Below are 20,872 nucleotides of genomic sequence, written 5' to 3'. Positions count from 1 at the left end.
TAGTTTTTGTGTGTGTGTGTAATAAAGTTTTATTAAAGTATAAAGGCGATAGAGAAAGCTTCTGACATAGGCATCAGAAGGGGGCAGAAAGAATACCCCCTTGTTAGTGTTAGCAATGAAGTTATATACTCTCCAGTGAATCCAAAGAATGTCTAGAGGTTGTAAAGACCTCACCAGACCTACTCCCATAATTTACATTTTAAGATAACAGAATTAGCCAGAAGGTTTAATCCAGAGACTGTCCTCAGGCAGGATACATTATTGTTATATAATGTTTTTACATTTAAACAGTTTGCTTCTGTAAGACCATTTTATTTTTACATATTTTAAAATATTTAAAATTATTGACAAAAAATAAGATACCTTTCTGGTTCTAAATGTTCATAATTTAATAATTAACATTTATTTATTTCCTTTTTCCCATATATTCAAGGCCTATTGTGTAACAGAACCTGTAGCAGGCTCTGATGTAGCTGGTATAAAAACCAAAGCAGAAAAGAAAGGAGATGAGTATATTATTAATGGTCAGAAGATGTGGATCACCAATGGAGGAAAAGCTAATTGGTATGTTGTTTAAAACATCTCTGTACATTGTTTGTTCATTACTTCATATTCAGAATCTACCCCTCTCTCCTTTCCTTTGTTATTAAATCACCACAATTAAGATAAGTTTTATTCATGGAACTGGATGGTCCATAAAATATTATAAATAATTGAGTAATTTTCAAAAGTTCTAAGTCCTGAGCTATTTCTTCAAATCGTCTCAGAAGTTTAATTTGTAAAATAAAACAAAACCACCTGCTCTGAGTGAATCTAATTAGGAAAGCTAGAGCTCCATCTACTTGGCTCACTACACCTACTCTCCATACTCTGCACCAGAACCTCCTTGGAACCATTCCCCTAAGACTGAGGGAAAAAGGAAAGCCACTGGTATAGCACATTTCTCTAATCCTGAGCAATGAGCATTATCTTTTAGAGTGGACAGAATTTTACTTTAATAAAATCTACAAGGCCCAAATATGTAAGTTCAAAAATAGTGACATGAAGTTCAACAAAGTGTTATAAAATCACTTGTATAAGGAAAACATATTTGATAGCACTATTTGTGAAAAAAAATATGAGAAAAGGATCAATAGGAATCAACCGTCTGATGTATCTGCCTTTAAGAAGTGAATGTAGTTTCTTGCTGAAGTATAGCATCAAACAAACAGGAAAAAATGGCAGCAGTACTAGGAAACACTTTTTAAGACAGGCATTGACAAAATGGAATAAATTCAAAAGCTAGTAAATGTTCTTCATTAGGGTGAAGGTGGAAAACATGTCCTGTAAAGAATAAAGGAATTAGATTTGTATTGGAAGAATTTAAAAATTTTTGAAATAATGTCTCATACAAAGAAGACTAGGTTCATACATTTGCTTCAGAAAGCCAGTTTAGAATAAATGGGTGAAAGTGAGACAAATGTAGAGTATAGCTCAGCATAAGGACAAGCATTTCGATAGTGGTTCTATCCAATATGTAAGATGTCATGGGAAAAATGTATTTACTCATCATTACAAGTATATAAATAGAAACTTATAGAGGAAGGACTCTCTGCTGATTGGAATAATGAACTAAAAATGGACTATCTGTCCTTGTCTGCAAAAATTCTGATTCTATATATATATATATGCTCTTTCAGCATTATTTTTTGGCAAGAAAAGCATTATTCCTGAGAGTGAGTTTACTGTCTGTTTTAAATATGTCCATCACTTTACGAGTGTATTTTTGAGTTATCATAATATCATCAAGTAATAAAAAAGTGAAGAAATGATTACAATGTAACAAGTGAGAGAAATCCAATAATGCAATTAGAAACTTTCACAACTGTAAGAATTCATTAAGTACAACTCATCATGTAATAAGACAAATTAGGTAAAATGTGAAACTGGAAAAAGTTTTTACTATTTTTTTAAACTATTAAGTAAAACTGTAGAATGAGTGATAGTTTATTAGTTTTAAGCACAGAAAATAAATTTGTTGTTAAAGGAATTTAAAAAAAATTCTCCTATTCCAGGCTATTTAGAACATGGGTTACATGGATATTTGGATGTTTTTGCCTTTTCTCCTCATGTTGCATTTTTAAATCTTTCTGGGAAAGAAGTAGATGTGGGTTGAAATACTAGCTCTGCCACATCATAAGATTATGACCTGGGCAAGCTTTTAAATCTCTGAAGCTTCATTTCTTCTATAAAATGGGAGTAATAATAATTGGGATTGTTGGGAGGATTAACTAAGATGGGAGTGATCATATGTTGTATGTTGTTATCTGCTGATACCGTTACCTTTATCATCATGTTTATTAGGTATTTTTTATTGGCTCGTTCTGATCTGGATCCTAAGGCTCCTACTAGTAAAGCCTTTACTGGCTTTATTGTGGAAGCAGACAGCCCAGGAATACAGATTGGAAGAAAGGTAAGTGTGTACTTAGAGTGATTAAGGCCTCCAATATTGTTTTAACTATAAATTTCAAAATTACTAATTTCAGTTTCCTTTATTGAAAACATTTTGTTTGTATTAAGTTGCAATAAAAATAAATCTGCATTTGATGTTATCGGGTAAAATAATCCTTCCTGAAGATTTTTAAGTTGAGAATAGTCGTTTCAAGTCATTTGAAAGAGTGGCCAAATTGTATACAGTTTGTATACATATACAATTCTTTATGTTTACAGTTTGTATTCTCATTGCTCCTGCTTCTCATGCTGCTTATTAAAAACCAGATTATATTTTTTTCTTAAGAAGGGTCATGGTATCTACAACTTGCTCTCAAATAATTCAACAAATAATGCTAATAGCTAATATTTATACACACACACAAAGCACACATAAAGCAAATGTGCCAAAATTGGTGAATCTAGGCAAAGGTATATAGGTATTCATTTTACTCCTCTTGCAATTCTTCTGTTGGTTTGAAAATTTTTAAAACAAAACATTGAAGGGATATAACTATCTTGGTAATTTCTTTTTTCATATATATATATATATCATTGAAGTATAGTTGATTTATAATGTTGGGTTAATTTCTGCTGTACAGAAGGGTAATTCAGTTATATATATATATACACATATTTTTTTTTCATATTCTTTTACATTATGGTTTATCACAGGATACTGAATACAGTTCCCTGTGCTATATAGTAGGACCTTGTTGTTTATCCATTCTGGATATATTAGCTTACATCTGCTAATCCCAAACTCTCAGTCCTTCCCTCCCTCACCACCCACCTTGGTAACCACAAGTCTGTTCTATGTGTCTGGGAGTCTGTTTCTGTCTTGTAGATATGTTCCTTTGTCTTGTATTTTAGATTGCACATATGTGCTCAGTCACGTCCAACTCTTGTGACCCCCATGGACTATAGCCTGCCAGGCTCCTTTGTCCGTAAGATTTTCCAGGCAAGAATACTGGAGTGAGTTGCTATTTCCTACTCCAAGATTCCACATATAGGTGATATCATATTGTATTTGCCTTTCTTTTTCTAACTTACTTCACTTAGTAGGATGATCTCTAGGACCATCTAAGTTACTGCAAATGGCATTATTTCATTCTTTTTATGGCTGAGGAATATTCAATTGTGTATATATACCACATCTTCTTCATCCATTCATCTGTCGATGGACATTTAAGTTGGGTTCATGTCTCAGCTATTGTATATAGTGCCACTAGAAACATAGGGGTACATGTATCTTTTCAAATTATAGTTTTGTCTGGGTATATGCCCAGGAGTGGAATTGTTGGATCATATGGTAACCCTATTTTTGTTTTTTTGAAGAACCTCCATACTGTTTTCTGGGCTTCCCTGGTGGCTTAGATGGTAAAGAATCTGCCTGCAATGTAGGAGACCCAGGTTCAGTCCCTGGGTCTGGAAAATCCCCTGGAGAAGGGAATGGCTACCCACTCCAGTATTCTTGCCTGGAGAATTCCATGGATAGAGAGAGGAGCCTTGTAGGCTATGGGTTGCAAAGAGTTGGACACAACCGAGTGACTAATATTTTTGCTTTCATACTGCTTTCCATAGTGGTAGCACCAATTTATATTCCCACCAACAGTGTGAGAGAGGGTTCCTTTTCTCCACACCCTTTCCAGCATTATTTGTAGACTTTTATTTATTTTTTAATTGAAGGATAATTGCTTTACCGAATTTTGTTGTTTTCTGTCAAACCTCAACATGAATCAGCTGTAGGTATACATATATCCCCTCCCTTTTGAACCTCCTGCCCATCTCCCTCCCCACCTCACCCCCATACCCCTCTAGGTTGATACAGAGCCCCTGTTTGAGTTTCCTGAGACATACAGCAAATTCCCCTTGACTATCTATTTTTCATATGGTAATGTAAGTTTCCATGTTACTGTCTGCATACATCTCACCCTGTCCTCCCCTCTCCTCATGTCCATAAGTCTATTCTCTATGTGTATTTCTCCACTGCTGCCCTGCAAATGAATTCTTCAGTACCATTTTTCTAGATTCTGTATATATGCATTAGTATACAGTATTTATGTTTCTCTTTCTGACTTATTTCACTCTGTATAATAGGCTGTAGGTTCATCCACCTCATTAGAATTGACTCAAATGCGTTCCTTTTTATGGCTAATACTCCATTGTGTATATGTACCACAACTTCTTTATTCATTCATCTGTTGATGGATATCTAGGTTGCTTCCATGTTCTAGCTATTGTGAATAGCATTGCAATGAACAATGGAATATATGTGTCTTTTTCAGTTTTGGTTTTCTCAGAGTATATGCCTAGGAGTGGGATTGCGGGGTCATATAGTGGTTTTATTCCTAGTTTTTTAAGGAATCTCCATACCGTTTTCCATAGTGGCTGTGTCAGTTTATTTGTAGACTTTTTAATAATGGCCATTCTGGCCAGTGTGAGGTACCCATTGTAGTTTACATTGCTATTTCTCTAATAATTAGTGATGAAAAGTATTTTTTCATGTCCCTGGCAATTTCTTATCAAGTTAAACATGCACTTACCACATACCCAGCACTCCTAGATATTTATCCAAGAGAAATAAAAACAAGGACCTATGTTTATATCAGCTTTATTTATAATTGCTGAAAACTTCCGAGTGGCAGGGCAGTGGGGGATGTCAATCAGCTGGTGAGCAGATAAAGGATATATGGTATATCCATATAGGGGAATGCTACTCTGAAATACTGATCAGCAGCAACATGGATGAATCTTAAAAGCACTCTGCTAAGTGAAAAGTCAGACACAGAAGATCACCTTATTCCATTTATATGACATTCTGGAAAAGGAAAAACTTACGGACGAAATCAGATTGGTGATTTCTTGGGATTGGGAGTAGAGTAAGGGAATTGACTAAGAGAGTACAAAGGAACTTTTAGGCATGCTGAAATATCTTCATTGTGGTGATAGTACATATATATCTGTCAAAACTATTAGAAATGTATACGTTAGAGGAGTTAATTTTTCTATATGTAAATTCTATCTCAGAACACCTAATTCTCAGAGATGGAGATAAATATTAATAGAAGTTCTGCTTTTACTCAGTACATTGCTAGCTCTATTAGTTAAGCTAAAATTAAATGTTCCAAAGCAAATTATGTTAAATGCTTTTACTGACATTTGTGGTAAAAAGATAGTCTTAAAACATACAATGAAATTTGTCTTTGTGGGTAATATGTACATGTAGACTTTAAACTACTGTTGGTTTTGTTGACTAAAAATTATGAAGAGCTTGAGAGTTGTGAGTTAAGTTTTATTTGGGGCAAAATGAGGACTGCAGCCCGTGAGACAGGACCTGAGATAGTTTTGAGAGACAGCTCCAAAGAGGCAATCAGGGAACGTCAGTATATAAGATTTTGGTGAAGGGGGAGTTCAGTGCAATCAAGTGCTTACTTTACAGAATGTTTTCTGCTAGTCCTGGGGAGCTAATGTCACCATGAAGGGATTTAGTTATTTTCTAGCCATTCCCTTCTCCATGAGATCTTGACTCAGGGATTAAACCCAGGTCTCCTATATTTTAGGCAGATTCTTTAATGTCTGAGCCACCAGAGGGAAATCGGAAGGAGGAGTGTCTTAATAGGACTGTTAAGTTTCCCAGGAGACTCTGTGGGATCATGAAATCAGTTCCTGAAAATATCCAACAATCTAAAGAACTAGTAGGTCTTTACCAGGGCTTCCCTGGTAGCTCAGCTGGTAAAGAATCCACCTGCAATGCAGGAGACCTGGGTTCAATTCCTGGGTCAGGAAGATACCCTGGCAAAGGGATAGGCTACCCAATCCTGTATTCTTGCCTGGAGAATCCCCATGGGCAGAGGAGCCTGGCGGGCTATAGTCCAGTCCATGGGGTCACAAAGAGTTGGACATGACTGAATAACTTAGCACACACCAAACATCTAAAGGCCTGTTCTGCCAGATTCCCCGGAGCACAGAGTGCCTCATTCCACCCTGAACTCCCTCAGGAGGTGTTGAAAGTCAGCAGCTGCAGCAGCACAGGGTTCAATCTCTGCAGAGGCAAATGGCGACTGCCCTTATTCAGTCACTGGCAGATGCTCTCAGCAAGTGCCATTTGTCATTGACAGGTAAGTGACAATTTGTAGTCAACAGTTTCAGAGTTTGTGAAACATTGTTTTAGATGAGAGTTTCACAAACTTTTTATTTCAAAGATGTAGCATACATAAGTATTTTAGATTTTGAGGGCCACATGGTCTCTGTCACAAGTACTCAGTTCTGCCATCGTAGCAAGAAAGTAGCCACAGAGAATATGTAAATGTATAGGTGTGATTGTAGTCCTGTTTTTTAGAAAATAGGCATTGCAGGCCATAGTTTGTCCACCTCCATATAAATAGGCAATTGCAGAAAATCTTAAAGTCTTTAAGAGTGCTTAAAGCAAGAATTTATGCTAGCTCAAAATATGTTTCATACTACATATTGTTTTCCTTATTAGGAATTAAATATGGGCCAGCGATGTTCAGATACAAGAGGAATTGTCTTTGAAGATGTGAGAGTGCCTAAGGAAAATGTTTTAATTGGTGAGGGAGCTGGTTTCAAAATTGCAATGGGAGCATTTGATAAAACCAGACCACCAGTAAGTAAGATGACTTAATAACCTTTATAGGAGTTTTCATTTATTATATTGAATAGTTTTGTTTTAACGTTGTTTGCTTGGTCTCTATTTCTTTTTAAATATCTGCTTTTATTAAAGATGGAGGGATTTTTAGTCTAAGAATTCTTCAGCATTCTTGCTGTTACAGAAATTATTTTAGTAAAAGCAAAATTACTACAGTTGTTAGATTTACAAAGAAGCATTTCACACTTAATTTAATCATTCCTGCTGATGTGTACTCATTCCTCTTGCCTTACTCATTAGGAATATTTCCCCTGAGACGCTTTCCCCTGTTAAACAGAAAGAATGATTTATCTCTAGGCTATGATCCTGTGCCTTACAAATGCCTTCCATTAACCTTTAACTCATATAAAATATAAATTTAAATGCTTGTCATTTCCCCCACCCTTTATTGCCTTAAGGTATAGGTCAGCTTCTCTTTGCACAAACTTTAACTTAGATTTTAGGCAAGTAGCCATTATATGTGTGTTTTAAAGACAACATGAGCTTCTGCTTTGTAAAATGTACTGTCAGGTAGCAGCTGGTGCTGTGGGACTAGCACAGAGAGCTTTGGATGAAGCTACCAAGTATGCCCTGGAGAGAAAAACTTTTGGAAAGCTGCTTATAGAGGTAGGTAATTTTAATACTATACTTGTTTTGTTCAAATGTAAAACCATTCATTTTCACTTAATATTTGAAAACTGTCTTTTAAATTAAAAAATGGTTTATTTCTGCTTTGGTAGCAAGAAGATAATGTGAAGTGGAAGTGTCAGGGTGGGTTTTAAGAATAGATTTGCATATATATATATATATATATAAATTTATTTGGCTGCACTAGGTCTTAGTTGCAGCATGTAGAATCTAATTATCTGACCAGGGATTGAACTCCAGCCCCTTGCACTGGAAATGTGGAGTCTTAGCCACTGGACCACCAGGGAAGTCCCAAGAGTAGATTTTCTTTAGACTCTGCTACTATTAATATCTGTTGTCTGCTTTGGGATTTATGTTAATTAAGAGGAAAAAGAACAGCTAATATTCAAGTGCCTGTATCATGTAATTCTGCCAGTGCATTCTTTTTTGTTTGTACTACAATTTCCATTAAAGATCAGGAAGCTGCAGCTTAGAATAAATAATTTGTCCAAGAACACACAATTTAGAAATCATAGTTCCAGGGTTCCATTTCATGCTTTTAATCTGTGTTACTTCTCATGTCTTCTTGCTTATCAAATAATCAAACAATTTTAGTACTATTTTGCCGGGGTCCAGCCCCGGCTGATCCAGGGTATTCGAAGCGGGGATGGCGTCAGCGAGGATCAGGATACAATAGCTTCAATTAGATATTAATTAGAGATATAAAGAGTAATAGAATGAGGATAGCTCAGTAGGAAAATTCAGTGGAGAAAAGAGGCTGAGTAGCTTGGTTTACGTGGGAGACCAATAAAACTTCAAGACAAGAAGTTTGCACCACTTACATAGGCCGCAGGCGTCCTTCCGTTCTCCCGAAGGAGAGGAGACACTGAGGCCTCCCCGGTCGGATCTTAGAAGCCCAGGCAAAATTAGTAAGCATGGCGGGTTCTGCGCTCCAGATGGAGACTCAGCCAGAATTTGAGAGAGCAAGCGACATGGGGAGACCAAGTTTTGGTGAGCAAGGCCCGCACTTTATTTTCCAAAGTAGTTTTTATACCTTAAGTTGTGCATAGAGGATAATGGGGGAAGGGGTGGAGTCATGCAAGGACAGCAGTTCCTGGTCCTAATCGAAGCCAGGCTTTCAAACTTATCATATGCAAAAGTTCAGGTGAATTACATCATCTTCTGGCCAGGAGGCCTGTTAACATTTTAAGAAACTTATTTTTCTCTAAAGGTGATTATTCTAAAGTCAGGCACCAGCCTCCAAGAAAGCATTGGACAAAGCTGCATTCCTATAGGGCAAAGGTGAGGTGGGCTCAATCAAGAAAAGAATTAACTCAAGGGTCCAAGGTTACAAACATTGAGGCTACTACTTACATTTCTATACACCCATTATATCAATCAATACACTGCCAAGGACACAGTAGGTAAGGGGTATGGAGACTTAGCAGCAAACATTGGCCCAATAAGTGAAAAACCCTTCACTAATACAATTTCTAATCAATCTTTTAACTACTCAAAGGAATCTGTGTTTAGACAGTTTAGAACATCTCCTGCCTCTCACAGTTGGGAGGCTCTGAATAATCACATGTGGCCGGAAAAACCTATTCAGGCAGGCTAGAGGATTTCCAAAGGAGTTTGTAGGTTAAACACTGTCACACCCAGGAATTATTAACTGGAGCTGTAAGCTAACTCTTTTTTCAGAGAGAGGTAGTGGGGGACAGCCCCCCGTAAAGTCAGAGGTGTAGGTGAAAGCACAAAGCAGAAAGTAGGCAGACTCTGGTTTTGGGGGTAGATGCTTGAGAATTTCCAGGGGGACTCCTGAGGCTCCATTCCGCCTTTGCGTATACTGAGCCTCCTTCCTCATGACCTTTGCCATTGGCAGAGCTCCTCACGCTGGCTCCTGGCAGTGATAGACTTCCAGCTGAACTATTCCAGATCCTGAAAGATTATGCTGTAGAAAGTGCTGCACTCAATATGCAATATGCAATATGCACTCAATATGCAATATGCCGGCTCCTGGCACTATTTGTTATTGTTTGTTTTTTGGCCACGCAGCATGTATTGTGGGATCTTAATTCCCCAACCAGGGATTGAACCTGGATCCTTGGGGCAGTGAAAACTCAGAGTCCTAACCACTGGATTGTCCGGCAGTTCTCAAGAACTTTTTAATCTTATCTTTTCAAACATTTATGCTTCCCCATTGTTTGTATTCTCTAATATAACTCCTTCTGTAACTATTGGTTGCACAGTGCACACTCCCTATCTATCCCTATGTGTCAGTGGTTCTCAAACTATCTGGTGGAAGATAGGTTTTATTTTCCAGTCAACTGTGGACCATTATTTTTATAAAATATAAGAATGCCACAACATTATCAAATTGTTACAAATGCTTACTCTCACTTTGTGTATCATGAACCAGTCCAGTAACAATTTATGGTCTATAGATGAAACTTGGATTATTACACTTCTGTATCTCAACCTCAATTATGTAATTTATTTTTGTTATAATCTAGATAACTTTCTCAGATTTGCTTTTCAGTTTTTTTTTTTTTAACCCTACATCTAATCTCCTCTTCAATCCATTTATTGACTTTTTTCATTTTTAGAATTTATGTTTGGTTCTTTTTCGTTTCTACCCTTTCTTTTATGGTGGCCTGGTTTTTCAACATAGCTTCTCTTTCTCCTTTTTTATCTCTTTAATTATATAAAACTTCAGTTATAGTCACTTTCTGATTTTTATTCTGTTATTTCAAGTTCTTACAGTGGCTAATTTTTTGGTCTGCTGCCTCTGATCTCTCTGTTATGACCAGTTATTTCCTGTCTTGATTTTTGCTTATAAGCTTATCTGCAGCAGCATTCATTAGTTTCTTCAGTGCATTGTGGAAGTATCCAGGAGACCGGTTTTCATACTTTTTTATACTTTTTATCAGGTAGCCCAGAGGTTTCAGCATTCTTAGAGCTGTTTTTTTCTCATGAATTTCTCCACTTGTGAAATCCTGTACCATAGCTGTATACATTGATTACATGTTTAAAAGAGATTCCTTTTTTAAATCTCCCAGACAGAGTCTTGGGCAAGAAATAAGCTTCTTTGTGGCCTTCTTGCCTTGATGAGCTGAGACTTTTAGTTCTTCCTTAGGAAAGAGAAGTTCTTATAGGCAGAGAATCTCAATTTCAGCCCCTCATCTTTTTCATTCTCACATCTGTCTCCTGTTCTTCTGTGTTCATTAAAACTCCAACTCCTATCACATTAGACTCAAATCTCAGTCTGATTTTTTTTCCTTCCCCATGTCATTGCTTCTCAATCAGGATTAAATTTCTGGAGGCCCTTGGAGATTTGTTTCTTTCCTTTGAGTTGTTTTATTTTGCCTTTATTTTCTAAATAACTTTATTAATTGGCTGTTAGGTCTTTGTTGCTCTACTTGCGAGCTTTTCTCTAGCTGCAGTGAGCACAGTCTACTCTCTTAGTTGTGGTGAGCGGGCTTCTCATTGGAGTGACTTCTCTTGTTGTGTGGCACAGGTTCTGGAGTGCAGAGGTTTCAAAAGCTGGCACGTGGGCTCAGTAGTTGCAGCTCCTGGGCTCAAGAGCACAGGCCCAATATTTGTGGCACGCTTGCTTAGTTGTTCCATGGCATGTGGGATCTACCTGGACCAGGGATTAAACCTATGTCTCCTGCATTAGCAGGCAGATTCTTTACCACTGAGCCACAAGGGAAGCCCCCTTGTTTTGTTTTTAAATCAAACATTTCTTTGTGTTTGTGGACAAAAAGAGAGTTTATATTAACTCATTTATGTCACCAGAGCTATATGTATACAGATTAGTGAAATGTATGTTTATTATTAAATATTAGTTTAGTTTAATCATAAACAGCTAACATCATTTTCAGGTCTTTCTCACCAACTATCTGATATTCTTCTGGCTATTTTCAACTCAAAATGGAATATTTTATGTTCCTTTTATAGATTTTCTTTTTAGTTTTGTTTTAAGGGACATTATTGAGTGTAGTATTCTAATCATAATTCAACTGTTCACTCCCATGTTTATCGTTGTTGTTATTACTACTGCTCTCTTCAAGAGAACACTGTGTCACTATCCCTCATAGTGCTTAACTTGCTGTGGGGAAAGAAAACTGACAAAAACAGAGGATGGTACTTTTTCTTATCAATAAGTAAAACTAGGAACACCAATAACAAATTACAGGATGATAAAATCTCTTAATGGTAGGCAAGAACTGCCTACTCCTTTGTCTAGTCAAAATCCTCCATCCAAGTTAAAGCTGGAGTAGTTTGGGATGATATGAAAGAATCCCTTGTGAGTAACTGTCATTTGTATTGATTACTATTACTAGTAAGCAAAATCTTTTCCCCATGATTTCCATTTCTTGGTGGGAAAACGAATGAGGAGAAATACTATTTGGGACTTGAGACTGAAATAAGATGTACTTAGAAAGAAATATACTTATATCTCTTTTTTTAACCACTTTATGGTCAAAATTCTTTCAGTATCCTCTCATCACACTCAGATCAAAATCCAGAGTACTTGCAGTGGTCTTCTGTCATCCACACTGACCTTTTGTTGTTGCTTTTATGTTTACTCCTCCCGGCAGATATCCACTTCCTCATTGATTTCACTAAAGCATATACCCTGCCTGAAACACTTGATATAATGATGGCTGTGACTGATGTGTGTGTGCTCAGTCGTGCCTGACTCTTTGCGATGCCATGGACGGTAGCCTGCCAGGTTCCTCTGTCCATGGGATTTTCCAGGCAAGAGTACTGGAGTGGGTTTCCATTTCCTACTCCAGGGGGTCTTCCCAACCCAGAGATCGAACCTGTATCTCTTGTGTCTGCCGCATTGGCAGGCTGATTCTTTACCACTTAGTGCCACCTGGGAAGATCTCACTTTTTTTCTTCATAGCTCTTAGCACTGCCCAACATTACATCATGTATGCGTTTGTCTGCTATCTTTCTTTACTGCCTCACTAGAATGTAAGCTCGGCACAAGTAGTAAATTTATGTTTTGGAAACCTTTATACTTCTAGTGCTTATGATATGTTTTGCACTGTGAACTTCTCAACAAATAGTACTGCATGCATTAATTCATTTAATCCTTGAGGAAGGCCTGAATTGCCATAGACTTTCATCTTAGAATTACCTTTGTTATGTCCCATAGATTTTGGAACATTATGTTTTTGTTTGCAATTTGTCTCCAGGTTTTTTTTTTTTATTTCCTCTTTGATTTCTTAAGAGATCCATTGTTTTTTTTTTTTTTTTAATAACATGTTGTTTACATTCCACATTTTTTGTGTGTTTTGCAGGACTGTTTCTGTTTTTGATTTATAGTTTCTACCGCTGTGGTCAGAAAAGACATTTGACATGATTTCAACCTTGTTACCCTTATTGAGACTTTTTTTGTGGTCTGACATGTTATCTATCATGTAGAATGTTTCATTAACTCTTTAAATAGAATGTATACTCTGCTCTTTTGGGGTCATAAATATATTTTTCCAAAGTTGTAAGCATACTTCATATTTGAAACTTTCAAATATCAAGGTATGGTGGACATGGTTTCATCCTATAACATATCTTGGCCATATAACTCACAGATAACTTACTGTCTCCTTCTGAAAACATTTGTCTAAGTCTCCTAGTTGATTAGGCTTTCCTGGTGGCGCAGATGGTAAAGAAACTGCCTGCAATGCAAGATACCTATGTTTGATTCCTTGGTTGGTGACATTCTCTGGAGAAGGACATGGCATCCCGCTCCAGTATTCTTGCCTGGAGAATGCCATGGATAGATGAGCCTGGTGGGCTACAGCGCATGAGGTCACAAAGAGTCGGACAGGACTGAGTGACTAACACTTTCCCTGTTTGATTATGAACCTCTAGAGGATAAAAAACATCTTTTATTTATCCTTATCATTTTCCCATCAGCACCTGATAACAGTGCCACATTATTTTTCACTGTCTATGGCAATTTTCTTTTAAAAATCCCAGGAGCTTCTCAGAAGGATCCATATAATTTTTGTGGTATTTTTTATCAAAAATGTATAACCTCATTCCAATCCTGAGAAAACATCATGCAAACCCAAACTATGGGACATTCTACAAAATAAAACTAATCATTATTCTTCATAAGTGCACAGTGGTCATGAAAGAGAAGGAAAGACTGAGGAATCCTAACAGCTTTGGAAAGACTAGGAAGAAATAACAATTAAATTCAGTTGGAATCCTGGATGCGATCTTACAACAGAGAAAGGACATTGATGGAAAACTTGGCCAAATTTGAATAAAGTATATAGTTTAGCTGATAATATTTTACCAATGTTAATTATACTATGGTTTTGTAATATGTTACCACTGGAGGAAGCAGAGTGTAACTTTTTAAGTCTAAAATTAGTTTTTAAAGTTAAAAAAGTTTCAGGGGAAATAATTTTAAATTATTCAATAAATACCTTAAACTTTTTTCTGTTTAATTCTAGCACCAAGGAATATCATTTTTGCTGGCTGAAATGGCAATGAAAGTTGAACTAGCTAGATTGAGTTACCAGAGAGCAGCTTGGGAAGTTGATTCTGGTCGCCGAAATACCTATTATGCCTCTATTGCAAAGGCATATGCTGGAGATATCGCAAATCAGTTAGCTTCTGATGCTGTTCAGGTTTTTGGAGGCAATGGATTTAATACTGAATATCCTGTAGAAAAATTAATGAGAGATGCCAAGATCTATCAGGTAATGTTAAAAATGATTATGGTTGATTTTTAAGAAACATAATATTCATAAATCATATGGTAGATCTCTGATTATTTAAAGATTTTATGTCACAGGTAATAATAAATCATCATAATAAGTGGCTGTGAGCCTAAATTTTTAGAACTAATGAACACAAAGAAGAATGTTACTTTGAAGTAAATGCCTTGAGTGAGCAAGCTAACAAAGCAAATAGTGTAGACATATAGATTTATCTGAATAACCCTTCTTTGATTCTTAACATCCTAGCTAATTGTAACCCACTCTTTGCTCTCCTAAAAGTTTGCATATCACGTAAACTAATTAAATTATTTTATTTTGAATCTTACCTGACAACTCTTGAGGTCATATTTGGGAGGTAAAAAAACACGAAGAGAATGTGATATGACTCTGTCTTCTAAATTAAATTGTTGGTTAAGAAAACTTAGTAGTGAAGAGATAGTAGTGATTTAGTAAATAAAATATAAATGCTCATTCCACATGTATCTTAAGTATTTATAAGCAATGCTTCTCAATATCTCCTCCATTACTTCCCTCAACCCCCAGGAAATTATTTGACAAATCTAGTCATTTAAAATCCAGGGGTAGAATCATAGAATGTTAAAGAAAGAAATTTAGACAGTGCAGCCCCTCAATTTAGATTTGAAAAAACTGAGGATCATAATTTGTGCCTTATCTAAAGTTCCAAGTTTATTTGATAATGCTCTCCCTTCCCTGGAGCCTATAATTATTACCTTTTTACTTTTTTTTCTCTGGCGTCTGAACAAATAGCTAGAAGTTTAAACTGGAAGTGAGGGCTGTCTTCTAGGAATACTTAACTGAACAAAACAAATCCTTCCAGGATCTGTTTTCATTAGCAACTCGGTTCCTTAGGAACAAAAAGTAAAAATCAGATTTGAGAGTAAGAATAGAAAATGACTGAAGATGACAACTAGCTAAAACAGCTCAAAAAAGTTGGTTAAATATTTCAGCAACATTAAACATTAGATTTCCCAAATACTTTTTGAAAGTCAATATCCTTTTGTTTTAAGACTGTCCTCCAAATTTTTGGTAGAGTTCTTATAATAATTTTAACTAATCTTTAGAGAATTATGTATTTTCATGGTTTTCAGAAAATCAGGTTTCAAAATAACTGTAGATTATAGACCGTATGTATGGTTTGATTCAGTTTTGTACTAGAATGGAGTTTAGAGGACTGTCTAAAATACTGAGGACTTACATATGAAATATATTTAACCTACTTTTTTTTTTCTTCCAGATTTATGAAGGTACAGCACAAATTCAAAGGCTTATTATAGCCCGTGAACACATTGGCAGGTATAAAAAGTAACCAGATCACCGTGTTAATAATCGTTGAGTAATTAGAATATGATCTACTATTTACACTTCAGGAAAGAATAAGGGCTTTAAGGGTTTTTTTCCAGTGAAAATTTTAACATAGGTTCTCATGTACTAAACCTGTATAACTGATTCTAATAGTATTAGGTTGGCCAAAAAGTTTGTTTGGGTTTTTTTTATAATGTTATGAAAAAACCTGAATGAACTTCTGGGCCAACCCAAGTTTTCTACTTTTGTTTAACTTTATGACTTGCCTTTTCTATAACACATTTGGTTTTATTAAAGTTATGTGTTTTCCTTTAGTTCCAGTGTACCTGAATTACATTAACCTAGAAAAATACATTTGGTTTGTTGTTTTAACCTCTGAAAATTAGAGCAACAGAAATTTCTTGGAATTTCAGTGTTTTTCCAAAGACAGAAAAGAAGGTTTATAAAGTATTCAGAATGTTCCAAAATTTACATTGAGAAAATATTCTAGGATTTAAATAACTTGTCAGTGACTTTGTAGGCTTAATGGTCTTATATTAGAAGAATTAATTTTACTGCAATTTGGAAAGCATTTGGTTTCTCTTATGTACAGTAATAGTCAAAAATTTGATGTTCATATTCTCCCTTTAAACAGTGACCAGAAGTTACATAGAAGTTTTTAATTTTGAACCCACATAATTCTGAGCCCACATTTCACTTGCCTTATTTTTAAAAAGTCAATACAGTTTCCCTTAAATTATTTTTATATGACTCTGTTGGTCTCTGGTTAATCTTTGGTCTGTTGTATACAATCTGATTTCATGCACATACATTCTAAAAATAAACTTAAATTTGTTCAGTATTATGTATCTGTTCAATTTGTGTATCTGTTTGTATTCTTTTCAAGACGTCTTATTATTTCATGTAATGGTGTATACTTGATTTATTTACTATGATGGAAAAAAAATTCATGTTTTGATTTTGAACTGCATAAAGTTAGCTGTCCATGTTTTCATTAGATTGCATTATTAGATACCACAGAAAATATCAAGATGGAATAATTAAAGGACCAAATGTGGCCTTATATCACTTATTTTCCAATTCTGATACCAACTGGGCATCCACAGTTCAATCTTATTCTGACAATAATGCAGAATAGTTAGCATCAGACTCCACAGGTTTAAGAACTCTGGCCCACTCTGCCTGAAGTGGTATCTCACTTTCAACACCACTTGTAAATCCTGGATCCCCAGGCCACCCACACTTCTGTCCACTTTGGTTACAAATTTGGGTATTCCATGTCCCTGCCCTCAGGTTTGATAATTTGCAAGAATGACTCACAGAACTCAGATAAAACACACTTACTGGTTTATTACAAAGGAGGAAATGCAAAGAGCAAGGTATAAGGAGAGACACCAGGGTTTCATAACTTCTCCCAATGCACCACCCCTCCAGTACTTTAGTGTGTTCCTTGGAAGCATAGTTCAGTCTGTAATCTGGAAACTCCTGAATCTCATCATTCAAGTGTTTACGGAGAATCTTCAGCCTCCCTCTCCTCCCCAGATGTCGGGTGGGGCTGAAATTTCCACCTGCATTAGTCAGCTAAGGTCGCCGTAACAAAATGCCACAGACTGGGTGGCTTAAACAACAGAAAATTTTTTTCTCACAGTTCTGGAGGCTAGAAGTCTAAGACCAAGGTACCATCTCGGTTGGTTTCTGGGAGGCCTCTCATCCTGGTTTGTGTAATACGCTGCTACCTTCTCATTGTGTTCTCACATGGCCTCGTGTCTGTGCACGACCGTAGGGAGCAGGCACTGGTGTCTCTTCTTACAAGGACACAAGCTTTATTAGATTAGAACCATACCTTTATGACCTGATTTAACTTTCATTACTTCTCTGAAGTCCAAATCTTCAAATACGCTCACATGAGAATGGTTAGGGCTTCATCATATGTTGGGGGTGGGGTGGGGGGGCTGTGGGTGGCAGTCTAGACCACAACAGTACCCTCTAATTACTTGGTCTTTTTGGTGATCAGCCCCATCCTGAGCCTCTTTAGGGGTCCCACGCTGTCACCTCATTAGCATAACTCTACTTTGATCTTTTGACAGAACCTCATTAGGAATAATATAACATACTTCGGTTGCTCAGGAAATTCCAAGGAACTGATGAACTTAGAGCAGGCATGACCAAATGTTAGGGAAAAAACCATAAAGGGAAGCAGGACCTTATGGTCCTTACCCACCACCACCCCTCCTTCCCCATGTCCTTCACCTGTCTGTTGTCTGTGGGAAAACTTCAGCTGAAGAAAAAGTTTAATCAGAAAAGTGAGAAAATGCAGAAGCAAAGAAAAGCAGTCAAACAGGTCAAAAACAGTAACTGTTTAATCAGTGAGCAAAGTCAAGAACCTTTAGTTCCTCCTCCAAAGCTATGGAAAGTATTTTGAGCCATATCCTGTGAGCTGTATTATAGAGTCTGAAAGCCCCACCAGGTGAAAGAGGTTAACTACAAAATAACCAGACTGTAGCCATGACATAAGCTGCCACAATTCTGAGAATTTGTCTCAAGGAAATAGAAATAAACTGACCCTGGAACTGAAGAATAATTGTATTTAAAAGCAATCAAGATGACGCTGGTCAGACCACCACATGACCAATTTCAAGATGACTGTCAGAGCTAACTGCTGTTTCTGCATGTGGCCCTCTCTGTCTAGAAAAGCTCTTTCTCCCTGATTGTCAGGTTGTGGTGAGTCGGGCTTTATATGTGTCTCCCTCATCATGCCCCCACCCCCAGCCATTTCCAGCATCCAAAATAAAGCAAACATTCCACCAAACTTGCTTCTTTTTTTCCTTGTTGTTTTTAGGTGATTTAAAAAAAAAAAACTTTTAATTTTGTATTGGGGTATAGTTGATTAACAATGTTGTGATAGTTTCAGGTGAACAGTGAAGGGACTCAGCCATATATATACATGTATCCATTCTCCCCCAAACTCCTCTCCCATCCAGGCTGCCACATAACATAGAGCAGAGTTCCATGTGCTATACCATATTTGTTATCCACTTTAGCATTGTGTGCATGTCCATCCCTAACTCCCTAACTGTCCCTTCCCCCTGGCAACCATAAGTTCATTCTTGAAGTCTGAGTCTGTTTTATAAGTAAGCTCATCTGTATCATTTCTTATAGATTCTGCATAGAAGGATGTCATACACTATATTTTTCCTTCTCTGTATGACTTACTTCACTTAGTATGACATTCTCTAGATCCATCTATGTTCCTGCAAATGGCATTATTTCATTCTTTGTAATGGCCGAGTGAAATTCCATAGTGTATGTACACACCACATCTTATCCATTTCTCTATTGATGGACATTTAGGTTGCTTCCACGTGTTGGCTATTGTAAACAGTGCTGCAATGAACATTGGGGTGCGTGTATCTTTTTGGATCATGTTTTCTCTGGATATATGCCTGGAATGGGATTACAGGGTCATATGGTTAGCTTTATTTTTAATTTTATAAAGAACCTCCATACTGTTCTCCATAGTGGCTGTACCAATTTACATTCCCAACAGAATAGGAGGGGTCTCTTCTCTCCATACCCTCTCCAGCATTTATTGTTTTCTACCCAACCTCCTTCTTTATTGGCTTTTGAGTGGCAACAGGCACAGCACAATTTTGGTTACAGAGTCACCCAGGGACTGAGGACAAAGACCAAATACATTTCCTCTTACACCTCACTAAATTATAAAGATCTAATATTTTATCCAAAAAGTTTAAATGGCTTTTTCATGCTTAACTGTGAAACTGTTTTTTAATGGCACAGCCCAAGATTGGTAACAGATTGGGTCTCTAAATAAGTTGGATATTGGTGATGGAATTCCAGTTGAGCTATTTCAAATCCTGAAAGATGATGCTGTGAAAGTGCTGCACTCAATATGCCAGCAAATTTGGAAAACTCAGCAGTGGCCAGAGGACTGGAAAAGGTCAGTTTTCATTCCAATCCCAAAGAAAGACAATGCCAAAGAATGCTCAAACTACTGCACAATTGCACTCATCTCACACGCTAGTAAAGTGATGCTTAAAATTCTCCAAGCCAGGTTTCAGCAATACATGAACTGTGAACTTCCAGATGTTCAAGCTGGTTTAAGGAAAGGCAGAGGAATCAGAGATCAAGTTTCCAACATCCTCTGGATCATGGAAAAAACAAGAGAGTTCCAGAAAAACATCTAATTCTGCTTTATTGACTATGCCAAAGCCTGTGACTGTGTGGATCGCAATAACCTGTGGAAAATTCTGAAAGAGATGGGAATACCAGACCACCTGACCTGCCTCTTGAGAAACCTATATGCAGGTCAGGAAGCAACAGTTCTAACTGGACATGGAACAACAGACTGGTTCCAAATAGGAAAAGGAATACATCAAGGCTGTATATTGTCACCCTGCTTATTTAACTTATATGCAGAGTACATCATGAGACATGCTGGGCTGGCTGAAGCACAAACTGGAAACAAGATTGCAGGGAGAAATATTAATCACCTCAGATACTCAGATGACACCACCCTTATGGCAGAAAGTAAAGAAGAACTAAAGAGCCTCTGGATGAAAGTGAAAGAGGAGAGTGAAAAAATTGGCTTAAAGTTCAACATTCAGAAAACGAAGATCATGGCATCTGGTTCCATCACTTCATGGCAAATAGATGGGGAAACAGTGGCTGACTTTATCTTTGGGCTCAAAAATCACTGCAGATGGTGATTGCAGCCATGAAATTAAAAGACGCTTGTTCCTTGGAAGGAAAAGTTATGACCAACCTAGACAGCATATTAAAAAGCAGAGACATTACTTTGTCCACAAAGGTCCATCTAGTCAAAGCTATGGTTTTTCCAGTAGTCATGTATGGATGTGAGAGTTGGACTATAAAAAAGCTGAGTGCCGAAGAATTGATGCTTTTGAACTGTGGTGTTGGAGAAGACTCTTGAGAGTCTTGGACCCTTGGACTGCAAGGAGATCCAACCAGTCCATCCTAAAGCAGATCAGTCATGGGCGTTCATTGGAAGGACTGATGCTGAAGCTGAAACTCCAAT

General features: G+C 36.9%; 1 protein-coding gene across 5 annotated transcripts in view; it reads left to right on the top strand.

Moving 5' to 3' along the window:
- ACADM (acyl-CoA dehydrogenase medium chain) overlaps positions 1-16,657 on the top strand; it is a 35,427-nt gene extending 18,770 nt beyond the window's left edge. For all 5 annotated transcript variants that reach the window (XM_055585451.1, XM_055585448.1, XM_055585449.1 and 2 more), the window contains 6 exons: positions 434-564; positions 2,344-2,452; positions 6,956-7,096; positions 7,649-7,744; positions 14,224-14,472; positions 15,749-16,657. In XM_055585451.1, coding sequence (XP_055441426.1) covers positions 434-564; positions 2,344-2,452; positions 6,956-7,096; positions 7,649-7,744; positions 14,224-14,472; positions 15,749-15,820 — 798 coding nt within the window. In that variant the 3' untranslated portion in view covers positions 15,821-16,657. The remainder of the gene's footprint in view (positions 1-433; positions 565-2,343; positions 2,453-6,955; positions 7,097-7,648; positions 7,745-14,223; positions 14,473-15,748) is intronic.
- The last annotated feature ends 4,215 nt before the right edge of the window (positions 16,658-20,872 follow it).

Source organism: Bubalus kerabau, chromosome 6 (genome assembly GCF_029407905.1).
Source record: "Bubalus kerabau isolate K-KA32 ecotype Philippines breed swamp buffalo chromosome 6, PCC_UOA_SB_1v2, whole genome shotgun sequence".
Taxonomy (NCBI): domain Eukaryota; kingdom Metazoa; phylum Chordata; class Mammalia; order Artiodactyla; family Bovidae; genus Bubalus; species Bubalus kerabau.
This window is presented reverse-complemented; position numbering and strand designations above follow the sequence as displayed.